General features: G+C 39.3%; 1 protein-coding gene across 1 annotated transcript in view; it reads right to left on the bottom strand.

Moving 5' to 3' along the window:
• LOC128738877 (calbindin-32) overlaps positions 1-14,732 on the bottom strand; it is a 53,955-nt gene that overhangs the window by 17,935 nt on the left and 21,288 nt on the right. The window contains exons 3-8 of the mRNA XM_053834334.1: positions 12,768-12,857; positions 10,929-11,015; positions 10,372-10,428; positions 9,622-9,705; positions 9,329-9,384; positions 791-836 (exon numbers count right to left, since the gene is read on the bottom strand). Coding sequence (XP_053690309.1) covers positions 791-836; positions 9,329-9,384; positions 9,622-9,705; positions 10,372-10,428; positions 10,929-11,015; positions 12,768-12,857 — 420 coding nt within the window. The remainder of the gene's footprint in view (positions 1-790; positions 837-9,328; positions 9,385-9,621; positions 9,706-10,371; positions 10,429-10,928; positions 11,016-12,767; positions 12,858-14,732) is intronic.

Raw genomic sequence — 14,732 nt, 5'->3', positions numbered from 1 at the left:
ACTACAGGAAAACTTGAGTCGTGCAGTTTTAAACCTATTTTTGTTGCTGGTCAATAACTATCAGAAAGGCATTCTCCATTCGCGGCGTACTATTATTCTAAAGAGCGTTTACACATCGAGTTTTAATGAATGCAATAAAACTGGATCAGCTAGTCCTAACGTAAACTTATAACTGCTTTAAAAATTCAATTTAACAAAAATTTATGCTAGGGAAGGGACTGCTTTCAAACCAAAAAACCTCGCAGTAAAATTATACGACGGTTTGGGTGATTGACGATTCCGCCGAGCACAATGGCAGTAGAATTTTTCGAGAGGAGAATATATGGCGAAGAGATTATTGCGGAAATACAACAGATTCGTTCGTTTACTGCTTGCTGCTGGACTGGCTTTGCCGCTGGATTGCGAATTAATCTCGCACTGATGGGCGCTAATGGTCGTTGGAGGTCATTAATTTTCAGTCATTTTCAATCGTGCCAACATCACAGACTAAGGGAGGAAAGGGGGAAATTGTGAAACCAAATTGATCGTTTTCAGCTACCGACTACTGCCGGAAGTGGAAACAAAGTGGAAAGCCATCTGTTTCCGAGTGAACGGGAAATTTCCACAAACGCACAGACACTTGATCGGCTAATTAAAAATCATACAATTGCGATAGTCATTAAATCAATTACGGCATTGATGGAAGGATTCTCGAATGAAGTAGATGACACTGTAATGGGTACATAATACGCATCCGCTGATGCACGTAATCATCGATCAAAGACATACTCTCCGCTTGGTTATCTCTTACCTTGAACACTTGTCGGCAGAGGAAATTCTCCTTCACGGGTAGTAACCTGTTGGAGGAGGAGAAAAGAGAAATATAATAAACATTCACGGGATATTGATGGTCAAAAATTTCTAGTATATTTTATAGTATGGGCCAGGAATTAATCCAGATACAATCACCCAGAACGATTGAGGAATCCCGGTTTGTTGTGATAGCATTATTCCGCTTGAACAACATTTCAACGTTGTTGACCTTGAAAATTTGCGTGGTTGAAGAAAATTTCCAATCCAATCGCTAGCTAGCTACCGTGAGCGAAAAATGAAAAATCAGTCAACAGTAAACAATTTCGGGATGACGTTATCCAAATACCTGTGTAACGATGTGGTAAACATACGACGAAATTTTATCTTGTCGCTTTTCTATTCTAATCAGCTGTTGAACAAACATTAGCTCACTAAACCTACGCAGCAGCTTTTGTGTTCAACTATCAACTCCAAACAATGCATTGTGTAATATTATATTAAGGGTAATGCCAAACTTTTCGTTACGATTTGCCCTGCCTTGCCTGTCATATGCGTTATTTTACGGCTCCATTAACAACTTGTTGCCTGACAGGTAATCCCTTTGGTGCGGTCGCTGCATTGAACATAATGGATTGATTGAAGGTTGCTTTTTTCTGACTAATGCTTGTTCAAATATACGCCATTTACTTGCTCATGCTACAGGCTTACAGAATAGGCTGGATATCGGTTTTGTTTCGAAAACAAAAAAATTCTCTGTAAGAAGTCATTAATATTGGATGGGATATTGTAACAAAGAACGTAAGGGAAGGCAAACAATTCATAGTAATCCCGAAAAAGGCTTGCCCATTGTTTGACAGTTTTTTTTTATTAATTTTATATCATAAGTCTCAGTTTCAAATCGAAATCATTTTGCACACCTAATATTTTTTGTGCGCGGTTTGGTTAAAAAAAATCAATTGTCTACATGTATTATACATATTTAATGTCAAATAAATATTACTTTTCAAAAAAAAATTCCCAAAAAATTTTCATCTATATTTCAATACAGTACGTTTTAAGTATATGTCAGTGAACTATGAGGCTATCATCCTCTTCAAACGAAATAAATTCCGTAAAAATCGTTTCGATGGTGCGTTTATTTTAGCTACCAATGGATATTGGTGTGAAATTTAATACGCATATGCTGCAAAACTACGGAAACTGCTGAAAATTTATTATTCATTCTATCGGATATTTTATGATGGTCGCTCTAAACCAAGTTTGAGAATGATCTGACAGTAAAACTTTAACTTTTCTGCTCACGGATATGTCTCTATGAAACATCTTGCCAAATCACAACTTCTTATTTTTTCTGCTCGGACTTGGTTCAAACTGAATAAGCATTTATTCCCCTTGGTAGGAGCCGCTGCCCTCAGAAATCAAAACACCATGCTTGGGCATCCAAATAGGCGCATTTGGATCCACCTCAGTAGAATCTTAGGGGATTTCATAGCCGCAATATTATCAACAGTCAACATTAACTAGCGAATAGTCATGGGTTCGAATTTCAGTACCGTGAACCGACACACAATACGGTCATTGTCGTCGTAATCCGCCGTGGGATTTTCCTTTCGTCCGTAGATAAACGCTATTCCAGATTCGATCGGGCAGGGGGAGGAATGTTGCTTTATTGGTCAACAATTGGACACCATTCCGCTGCTACCACCTTGAGACACCGTACTTAAATCGTACCTTTTCGGTAGCCACTGCAGTAGCCGACGTAATTCACTTTTGTTCTGCATCTCCGGGGAAAACATGCTTTTCGCGGATGGTCGAGAAACAGTAAAACCACGACGTGGCACTTCGTGAAGACGTGCAGAAAAATTCTAGTCCACGGTAATGACGTTTTATGCGACTCTTTTTCTTTGCGTTTTTGTTCTATTTCAACCCACCAAAGGGTTGAAATTGTCAATGTTTTATGAACCAAAGATAAATGCAAGATGACGACAATTCTGGTGTACTCGATTCGACTAAATAACGAAAATAATAGCTAATAATAGTTACATCATAATAAAAAGGTTGTGTTCAGTTGCTTTCTGTTCATTTCAGTTGTTAAAAGGTGAAAATTTGTGAGCATTGCCACTAAGGATAACTTGGCCCAATACCGATGAGTAAGGAACCAGTTGACTACAATCCTGAATAGTGGAAAGCGCCATAGAGAGGATAGAAATCGTGATGAATTATAACAACTATTCCGCGCTAATGACACGCGAAAATTTTACGAGAAGGTGAACCAATCCCGTAAGGACACACCGAAACTTGATCTGTACAGGGACGAGAGAGATAATCTGAGCATAAATAAACGCGAGGTGGTCAATAGCTTGATCCAATTCTTCGATGAATACCTCAGTGGTGAAGTTGCAGAAGGAGTTGGAACGGAAGGCGACCTTAGAATACCGATGGACGATAGCAATATTCCATCATCTGATCGCCAAGAAGTCAAACGAGAAATCGGGTTGCTGAAGAAGACCAACAAAGACGCCGGTATGGACCGTGTGTCAGCAGAGTCTACACTGGGCTGTGGTGTGGCCAAGAAACGGCTCTATATGGGGTATTTCTAAGATATGGAAGGAGGAGAAGCTGTTAGAGGAATGTTTAGAAGGAGTTGTTTATCCCATCTACAAAACTGCTGAACGCTGGTGAACGCCACCTACAAGGCGCTTTACCAACTTGCGCCAACTATCACCGATAGCAAAAGGTTTCGTAGTGATGTATAAGGCGGGCTTCATGGGCTACAGAACTAATTTTTACCATCCGGCAGATTTTGCGGAAATACCGGGAGTACAACGTGCCACCACATCATATCTTAATTGATTTTAAAGCAGCGTACGATACAGTCGGTACAGGCCAGCTATGGCAGATGATGCACGAACACAGCTTTCGGGACATCAGAGTTACATTGGATATAGTGAGGGGCCATCCGGGTACCACCTGGCCAGAAAAATAGCTTGGAATGTAATAAAAAGAAAACTTACCTCCCGTCCCCCTCCGTAGACAACCGTGGACATTGACTCAACCCCTACTTCCCTCCCTTATTTGTCCACGTGGATTTCAAAATTCAACAAACATAAATGCATGATGCTAAATTCTGATTTCAACTTGATTTATTCAGTAATTATTAAAAAAAATAAGGAAGAAGCTAACGTACAAAGACGCAGTCTAATTCTTCTGTCCATAGTGGTCCTGTCTACTGCGAAACATTGACAAAATATACGGCTGCTTTACTGCCTCCCTCTTACAGTGCTGACAATGCTTATTTGCGGTTGATTACCGACAATAAGAATTTCATTAGAATTTTTAATGCCGATTTGATGCAGTTATTCTGTCAAAGAGCTAATAAACAGTAATGTGCAGTATAAAATGCAAGATATGCTAATAAGCGGCTGATTTACTATGCATATGTTAATGCTTATTGGTTACCTGGCTTTCCAACAAGAGTACCTCAGCTTGGCCGTTGATTTCATTACAATACAAGACCTTTCCGACGTGGTTCGTAAATTTTTTTGAGGCCAAATCCTTTTGGCATTACGTTGTCCATGTATTTGATTTTGAGGAAAAAGGCAATCCACATTCGGTGCAAGTGCGACGTAAATGATAAATGATTCACGTGATTGGTGAATGTTCGTGGGTTTAATTCAGCAAGAGTTATGCCAGATAAGCGCTCTCGTAATGCTTGGTGCACGTGTTTATGTCAACATATGCCTCAGAAGATAAAACTTTGTTTAAGCTTAAAAACAATCACTGATCAACGGTTTATGCTAAAATATAGAATTAAATCAATACTTCTCCTTCTAATTTCTATTTTCTGTGTGAAGAAAAAACTTATCCACTTGGACATTTTCCATACCCCCTCCTCCCCTCTCAACTGTCCACGTAGTATATGGATGGTCCCTGATATGTTTCTTGCCCATCTCGGGGATACTGTTGAGTCCTTTTGAGACAGGGTGATGGCATGCTCTGCATGCTGTTCAACATCGCTCTTGAGGGGGTGATCAGACGAGCGGGCATCGGGACGAGATTTTACCAACTCCTAGGCTTCGCAGCGGTGGAAGTAATCTACGTCAGAGTGGAAGAGGAGTTTAGGTTGATCCGCTAAAAATAAATGCGTCGAAGATCAAAAGAGGCTCAGAAAAAAGAAGACAAACCCGTGATTCCCACGGGCGGTAATTGTTGATAGTGATAGGATGATCGCTTCTAGCGATCAAGATCATAGAACCGATCAGATTCTGATTCATTGACATCACTACTTGTAAGCAACAAACACTTTGTCGCGATCCGCACAGATTATGATAAACCGTGATCTGTGCGTGTGGCGAAAACTCACAGATTTTATTAAAATCACTGATCTTCCATCCCTGCTTCTGATACGCCTGAATGGACGTTAGGCATAATGGACGTTAGGCATTCATGGACCATACGCATGAAGGACGATAGGTATAAAGTGCAGAAGACATAATGTATGGTAAACATAGCAGACGTTAGGCAATCTGCCGTTAGCTTGCAAGCGGTCCACAGTAATCCATAAGGGCGAAAAGTGTAACTTTTTTCCCAGTGTCTTTTGCTTTTGTTTTAGCATTTAGGGTCTTCAGCAGTTTTGTTCATATTAATAAGCCCATAATCTAAAGGTGTCAAAAGTTAGTCATCGCTTTTTACTATTAAAAAAATCTAACTTTTTTGTGTTAGGAAATATAAACAAAGTTTCTTCGGTAAAGTTGTAAAAAATGTAAAAACAAGCAACTTTACTGAAGAAATAAAATTTCTATCCCTAACGTGTGAAGAACTGTAGAGCATTTTCTGTGAAAGGCTTTTAAAATTTTAAAAAGTTTTTCATACTTAGATTTTGTTACTCGCATTTTATAAGAATACATTGTTCTAGGCAATTATCGAAGTACTCAAAACACACGTTTTGCAGAATACCACAAATCCCACGGATTTTAAGGTAACAACGCACGCAAAACACATAAGCTTGCCATACTCTCATATGGGTGGCTGGGGACAAGCGGTTTCTATACAAGTTTGTAGTACTTGACCTAAGCTTTAAGGTGAAACACTGATTTTATAAATCCGCTTGTCCATTTTACCTCATAGGCTCGTGAAAGTAATGCTTGTATATACGATAGCTTAGTAAGTCAAGGTCCGAGAGATTTTCGGTCTTCTGCAAAAACGTGTGTTTTGAGTGCTTCGATAATTGCCTAGAACAATGTATTCTTGTAAAATGCAACTAACAAAAGCATGACTTACAAAAGTATGAAAAACCAATTTTAAAGGAACTTTCTAAGAAAATGTTCTATAGTTCTGTACTCGGTAGAGATATAAATTGTATTTCTTGAGCAAAGTTGCTAGTTTTTATATTTTTTACAAGTTTACCGAAGAAACTATGTCTATATTTCCCAACACAAAAAAGTTGTTTTTTATTTTTATTATGCGATAACTAACTTTTAACACTTTCAGATTATGGGGGTATTCCTACAAACAAAAGCTTCGAAGACACTACATTGCTAAAATGACAGCAAAAAAACGGAAGAAAAAAGCTCCACTTTTCGCCCTGTTGGACCATTTAATTAATGGCCTAATCAAAATGGCCGAATCACAATTGACCGAAACACATATGGCCGACTTACGAATACCCGAAAGTCACAGAAAATATTTGCGGCTTTCGACCTTTTTTGTTTTGGGTACAATTTTTCACCTGCTCAAATGTTGGATATATACGTCATTACTCGCTACCGCTCGTTCGGACTCAACTAATTGTAAGGGATAACCGCTAACAGTAAAGCTAGGCGAATACATGCACATAAATAGAAGTGATTTCGGCGGGGGTCTACCTGTACCTATTACTCGTCGCCTATTTCCCAGGCGTTTCAGAAGGCGCAAATTGCAAGACTAAGTTGAGCCATCTCGCACGAAGGGCCCCTCTGTTCTGGGTGCCCGTGGGGTTGTTAAATAGAACCGTTTTCCTTATGACTGTCCGGTCCACCGTAGCTTACCGTATGCTTCACCAAATGTCCGATGGTAATCTCCCCAAGTTGTGTCTGCTGATTCATATACACACAAATCTCGTTTTACGTCCACTATTGTGGGACGTAACAACAATCGGTCGTAAAAAGGGTGGACGTAATTTCAAATTTTAGTCGTAAAACGTAACGACATTAATTCAAATTCCGTACGCAATTGACGCAAAAGGAAATCACGTAAAATGAATGAACGTTGAAAGAGATTCTAGTGTACCTCCGCCGTTCTCCGCTTTCAGCTTTTGCTCCGTCAAATATCGTCCGCAAGTGCGGGCATATCCTCCGAGGGACATCGTACGGTGACTATCGTTTGCTAGCGGATGGAAGCGTTTCGCGAAGGGCAAAGTAGACTCGATTTTCTGCTTAAATGCGCCGCAAGATCTCCTCATTTGTGTTAACCGCGGCCACCAGCGATCCCAACTGGCCGCGAAGTATCGGCCTACCATATCAAAGTCATCTGCGTAGCCAAGAAGTTTGCTGCCTTCACTGAAAATTGAGTCTCTCGTTTCGGTTTTGCTCACCGGATCATCTTCTCAAGGGCGATGTTGAAAAGCATGCAGGTCAACTTGTCTCGATTTTTGCCGCGTCAGGAAAGGCTCGATCCTATTGACTCTAATAGTTTCTCCCAGAAAAGATTTCAATATACAACGAAAAGATTTCAATATACCACGATGTCAACTGGGAGGCGCAATTTCAACATTGAAGAACCCGGAGTATAAACCAAAATAGGTTCTGATGACTGAAAATAATTTCCCATTTCCTGAATAAACTTCCTAAGGTTACACTACATCAATTTTTTTTTTGTAAAATCCCCTCTAAGAAAAATTTCTGGCTACGCCCCTGCCCTAAACCAAAACTACCTAAAACTACAAAACCAGACGAACTTTTTTTATTTGTTTGTAAATTTGAAAAAACAATGGTCACCAGCTTTCCCTTCTCACGGCAGCCTCTAATTCATTACTGTCAATGGTCACAATCCGCCGGAGGCAGAAGTTGATTGATTTAGAGCTTTTAACTTTCTTTTGGCCTTTCTGAACGTATTGATTTTGAGCACCAGCTATCGTTTTCAGTTGCCGCCATACAATTTCAGACTATAATTTCAAGTCACCTGCGAAGCAAAGGAGTTGGCACCGCGTTTCTTAACACAACGCCGTTCTCCAACAAGGTTTTGCAAGGTTAAGACTTTGTCTCAACATCTCCATCTTCTGCGGGCTGCAAAGGGAATCAAGAGTGTTCTTGAAGTACGCAAGTGAATTATCCGATGAAGTACGGCAGCCGGCGCTATTCTACCGCCTTTGAACTTAGAGATTTGCCGGTAGCTGGTCCTTACCGGTGGCTCTCTGCTGGTAGCGTTGTTTATCGCAAAAAAGCACATTTTATTATTATGGTAGCATCTTTAAAGACCATTGAAATTATAGCAGGTAACAACAACTTTGATGACCGGTTTACAACAATTAAAATTATCGGTCTTGCAGTATTCTGCTTTGTTATCATAATTGTTATCTTTGTGTTATAGTTATGTCTGAGGAGTGCTGGAGAAGCTTCTCCCAGCTCAGAAGGATTTGCTTTCGTACTCTTTTTGTTTGACGAACGAATGCAACTAGACAACTGCGTTAAAAGACCCCTTCGAAATCGAAAGATGCAACAAACGTTTAGAACAATCAGCGCATAAATGCTAAATGCATGAATGCTATTTTTCGATAAACACTGACCTTTACCGATAGTTTTTCAACAATATATTAGCCCTTCGACTATTTTAGTAGTCAAAACTCATATTCATTCATATATTGAAATACGATGTAATTAAATTTCGCTTTTATTTATGTTCTGTTGAATTTAAATCATAGAAAAATGCATTTCTGCTTTTCTTTATGATCATGTTCTATTTTTCCCACCATAAAGTGGGTAATTTACCTACTTACCCTAGAAATAAAGCAACCATTTTTTAGTTTTTTTTATTGGGCAAATATAAATAAGTATACCACATCGTCAATTGACCGCACCTAACGGACAGACCCATAAAGTGTCGCCGTATTGTGCAAGCTCAAATTTATGATAATGTTAACAACAGTAGTAGTCTTCTCTTAACCAACTCCACAATCGCCATTGCATGAGAAATTGCCTATTCAACTTTGCATTGTTAATTGTAATACACACGCATCATAAAGGGTCGTAAAATTGAATTGCCGGCCCTAAATGGCTTGATTTCATACGCCCGCCTACGGCGATCATCGTGATAACCACACACACATACACACACATGAACGAAAATTATTTCATACGGTCACGTACTAGTTGCCAGAAGCCTTTCTTTGCCATAATTACTGTTTTATATTACCGCATTATCATGCCTGACCCGTTATTCGTTCGGTGGTCCGTGCCTGGACGGGGAAACCGAAATGTTGCTCAACATTAATGAATCATAACGAGAACAAAGATAAACTTTCATCTGCTCTCGGTTTTAAATATTTAACAATGCTACTTACTTGGCCATTTCCGACAACTGCAATCGACCGTCTTTGTTGGCATCGAAAACTCGCAGCTGATTATTTTGTTGAAAATAAAAGGGAGAAAAAAATAAGCAAACAAAAAGCGGAGAACAGTTAGCATTATTGCAGTGAAATTAAAAAAGGCAGTGAATGTTTCGGTTCAGAAAAACTGAAAGGAACCAGTGCACCACCGCTCTTCAGATTGGAAATCGGTTTGCCGGCGGAGACAACCATTCGGCGGAGTTCCTGCTGGGCGGCAGAGAGGGGTGCACCGTCATTGTTGGCGTTACCATTGTGTCCGTGTATTCGATTAATTTATCTTCCGACACGTCGTTAATTTTCTTGGCTTCCTTCAGCAGGTCACGGAGGAAATTCTGTAATTTGAAACAACAAACAAAGGCCTTTAGAGCATGTATACGGTGGAGCGAATTGCAAATTGCGCGTCCGAGAGGGATTGGTGTGATGGCAGGCAACTGGGGCATTCCGACATCTTGGTCGTCGGTCTCATCATCGGAACCGGCCGCGGGACGTCGATGCTGGAGAAAATTCCACCGCTGAGAATTTTCCGTGAAGGTAGTAAATAGAGCTAATCACCGTCCATTATGCTGATGGACGACAGGAAACATGTTAATTAATAACGTGAAACGAACGTCGCGCGTCGTTCGGTGTTGGTTGGTAATTGAAAACCAGGCGTCTCCATTGGATTGAAATTTAATGGAGGCGCATGGTGTTTGAGAGGTTAGGTGTTAAATATGCTAGCATTGTTGATGCTGTGCACGTACGTTTCCGTTCCATGTGAGCACGTACGATTAGCTAGTGAACATGTATGGATTTGGTCTTTTACTGACGATGAAGTAATCTTAGCACGTGGGTCAGAAAATGAATGAATGAAAAAAAAATGCAACTGTTGATGTTGAAGCCGAAACTGCCCCGCTGCCTGCTCTGCTCCGTACCGAAATTAAGTTCGAGACTGTCCGTCCAATTGTGTTCGAGAGTTTTGCTTTGCTAGCGGGATTACTGAAGGATGTTTTTGTACTTACCTTCAGCTCATCAGCTTCGATGTAGCCGCTGTTGTCCGAATCGTATTCCCGCCAGATCTATATCAGGTTGTGATGAATGAAGGAAAGAAAAATTATAAGAAGATTGACTTTGAGAATTTCTGCTTCGTTTAAGATTATTCAATACTATTTTTTGCGTGGGAAGACAATTGATTTATTGATGAATTCTAAATATCTTTGATGTAAATCACGGATTGTGATTTAAGAGCTGCTGGTGCTGGACATAGAAATCGGGCTTAGTGAATTTGCTTCTGTTTTTCGTAAAATAAAAAATTAAATTTTGATTTTCAACATATCTATAGGAGTTGTTAAGTTTGAAGCCGCATCAGTACAAGAAGGTGTTAATGTGTCGATGAAGTCAAACACCCACTGGCGAACATCATTAAACCCGTCAGTGTCAAAAAGATATTCAGAACAAACCAAAAAAAAAACACACTGAAAGTAGTTGCAACTTTCCCTCACAGCTAGTTTTCATTCTACGAGAGCACTTCGGCAGGATTTATCACATTCCAAGTTTCAGTTCCTACGCTTGGACTTACCTTCATAAATTCGACACTCGACTCCAACGGGTTATCAAATCGGAACAGCAGCAGAAAGTTTTCCTCCATCGGCAGCAGCTGGGCGAGCTGAAACGAGTGATTTTTAAACAATGTAGAAGAAAGATGTGGGCGTGTTACAGTTTGCATGCCAAAAAAAGAAGGGTTCGACTGGAGCCGGAACGGCCTTAGCTAATTATTTCCATTTAAATTTCCGTCAATTAAAATGGAATTTGCATAAATTCCTTTGTCAAAAACGATGATGGGTTAAAGCAAAATTTCGATCCTACAACAAACACTTTCTTTAAAGGTTCCCCACGCCTTCGAAGATAAATTCTTGGGTGATTACTGTTTACAACGTTATCGAAAAAATGAGCTTCTTTTAACGATCTTGATTTTTATTGCCAAAACATTTCGCTTGTTAAATCCCGTTGCACGTCCTCACAGCTCCCAGCTGTTCAAAGAAGCACCATGAGCGTCAGAGTGGGCGCCTTTTATTCCGTAATAAGTTTTGACGCTTATTAAAACGTTTCTCATTCACTCGTTCGTTCGTTCGTTCCTTCGCCTCCATTTGAATGCTGAAACGAAAAACTGCAAGCCGCAAAAAAATCTGCTGGCTCTTCTAGATAACGGAAGATAAAAGATAGCGAGTTTCAGGCTAGCTGGAAGCGATGGCAACTCATTAGGAACGTGACTTGACTGCGGCCACATTCAATAATTCCCTAAAGTTAAAAGATCGACGTTCAGCCCGCAGGCCATTCATCGTGGGATGTCAAACAAGCATCGTTCTCGGGTTTTTGATAAAACCAGAATCGGATGCTAAAAACCGATTGTACATTTTACTCCGCCTCTTTCTATCGGGCCATTGTGTCGGGGGCAACAAATTTCGTGCAACGAACACACAACAATGTTTCAAGCTTGTGTGAGAGATTAAAGGCTTTTTCTTTTGCAGTCTCGTGTCATGACAGAATTAAATATTCGAGTTGAATTTTACATCCGTTCAAGAAAATTTCTCGAGTGCACGGAAAGTTTCTTCCGAGTAAATCACCCCTGCCTGCTCGAAAGTTGAATTAAATTCAATGGACGGGAAACAATTGGCATGAGACGTCTCTGCCATGGTGGTTGCTTCAAGAGCATTTTGTGAGAGGGAATTAAGTAATTGAAAATCACGATAATAAAACGAATTAAAAGTTCGCTGCTTGCGCTAGCACTAGCAGCTGTGGTTTGAATTTGAATTCAACCGGAACATTTTGTGAATGAAAATATTGTCGACGCTTTTAAAGGCTCTGCGCTTTTAAAGGCACTCATGACAGGCAACATTTTAGCGTAAAAAAAAAACTTTTTCACATAACAGGACCATCAAACTGTGAAGCTTTTACGACTTTCGACTGTTGTTTACTGACGGGCGAAAGTTTCGATCAAAATAATAAGTGCGATTTATGAAAGCACTTCCCGCACGGGGAATCAAAATTGTGTGTGTGTCTGTGTGTGGGTGGTGTGAGTGAAAAAACATCCGAGCCGCAACACTGTCAAGGTTACTGGGGCTGGAAAAATTTATGTTCCAACTTTTTGGTTCGTTTTTTTTTAAATAGACACTTTTCCTACACAACACCCAAGCTGCCAGAGAATACTAAAGCCGGAAAATCAAACAAAATGCGGTATCGGCAACTACTGCCAACTGCTGACTCAGTAGATTTCGAATGGCTGCCAATTTTCAGTGCACCACACCCTAACCTAAGTGCCCTTTTCGTGCCAGCCAGTTTATCTTTACCGTTTCACCGGAATCGAGCACGAAGTCTCCTCATTGATGGTGTTAATAGAGAACCCTTCAATGTTGCTTACCTCTCGGATGTCAATTTTTCCGTCCTGATTATCGTCGTACGCCTCCATAAAGCACGCCTTTAGCTCTACCAGCATCTCGTCCGTCAGTGACTGGTTGGTTGGTTGGTTGTGCAGTTGGGAAAAATAGAGCAGGATAAAACCTCAATTAGTACGTAATTGCCCCGGAATTGAATAGAAAAGCTACTTCGTACGAATGCCACAAGCTCTAGAAAAATATATGTTTTTAATCGAAATGAAGGATTATTTTATGCAGAGAAGCAAAATCGGATTTGGGTTGCAAGTTGTTTTTCGTGTGATTAAACTAAACGATATAATTTAGATTAGATATAAAAGGATGCAAATAATAACTATTAAACACAGTCTTTGCTTGTATTGTACGGTACAAGTAAATTGGTGGCTTGGAGCGGTTAGTAACATTTAGGAACATTCGAGCATATTTGTTTGTTTTACCGATCGGTAAGAGTAATCTGACTACCCTCTAGATTCCTGATTTCTAAGAGTATCACTCAGCCTAGGGCTACTTTTGTTTTCCTCTTCTATTTTTGCTATTTTCTTTACTCTTTATATTTTTATCTTATCTCGAACATTCATATTGCTCTCGAAAACTTTTTTCGGAAAATAGTGTTAACAGCAAATCCGAAAGCTGCGAATTCAAGAAGCTCTACCGACACCGAGAATTAAAACTTTCTTGATGGTCCATTGAGATTAGTTGGGCTCGTAGAATAGTTTTTTCCTTTCTTTTTTCTACATTAGTTTTTGTTTTTTCATTTCCTCTGCCAGCAGTACAGTTTGAGCAATGCTAAAAATACAGCCGCCAAAGTTTTCATTCCATTAACTTCAAAATTAGAACTATGTTTCTTTGGTAATGACTTTTAAGTTTTATGCATAACGAATATAAATCACCGTCCTATATTATATCATTTCTATTAAATTTACTGAGAATTGCCGCTTGAATATGCCTGTGTACTGATCTGTGTCCCTTTCAGGGTATAATTATCAAAATTTCGCGTGCATGCATGCATGAAATTAAAATTCAGATCGTTATTGCTGATTATTACGTTCTTTGTTATCCGCTTTTTCACCGCCTTCACTGTTTTCATGATAATGTACGTAAAGAATAAAACCAGCTTGGACAGTAACTCTCCAGAAGGCAATGGATAATGGAAACCTATTTTAACCAGTTTGGCACGCGCATTTCATGAAATTTATTTGTTTGATGGTCGATTTTTTTGTAATGGTTATACTTTGCTATGGTCGATTTTTTGTGTTTTTTTCTTTGATCCTCAACCTGTGTATTTTCGTTCTGAAAAGTTGGATATTTTTTTTACATAATATCATATATTAAATAAAATAAAATTCAGAGAGATATAATTTTGTTTGAAAAGAATATTTTTTATGTTTTTGCTATTATATTAAAAACAAATATATTTCTTAAAAAACTTATTAAATTTGGTTTCGTTTGATACCAAAGGGACACCATAAGTATGAATTGAAAAAACATAAATCTGAAACGACACAGAATAGGAGAATTTTTAAGTTTTTTTTGGTTGCATGCCTTCCAATTTCCATGTTTATTTACATTTCCTCGTTTTGTGACTATTTTTATTTTCACTTAAATTTTGCAACTAACCTTCCGTATTTCGGTATCCAAAAATTGGCCGGTATTACCGGTTTCGGTACTACCGGTACTACCGGTTAGACGGCCCTACCCCCCACCCGCCTACAATTGATTAAAAATCGCCCAATTCGTCTAATTTTTTTTATTTTAAAAAAGATCAAGAAACACATCGATTTTACTTTCTTATCTAAACCACTGTGATCAGAATGTCTTATTCTGAATTCTGACCAAGTTCTATGATTTAATACAACCCGATTTGAGCTCAGCACAGGAATGTTTATCAGAATGAGTTTGAACAAGTAGAATCACTGCTAAAATGACAGAGAGTTTCATAGCCAAAACAGCAA

The sequence above is a fragment of the Sabethes cyaneus genome, chromosome 2 (assembly GCF_943734655.1).
Source record: "Sabethes cyaneus chromosome 2, idSabCyanKW18_F2, whole genome shotgun sequence".
Taxonomy (NCBI): Eukaryota; Metazoa; Arthropoda; class Insecta; order Diptera; family Culicidae; genus Sabethes; species Sabethes cyaneus.
This window is presented reverse-complemented; position numbering and strand designations above follow the sequence as displayed.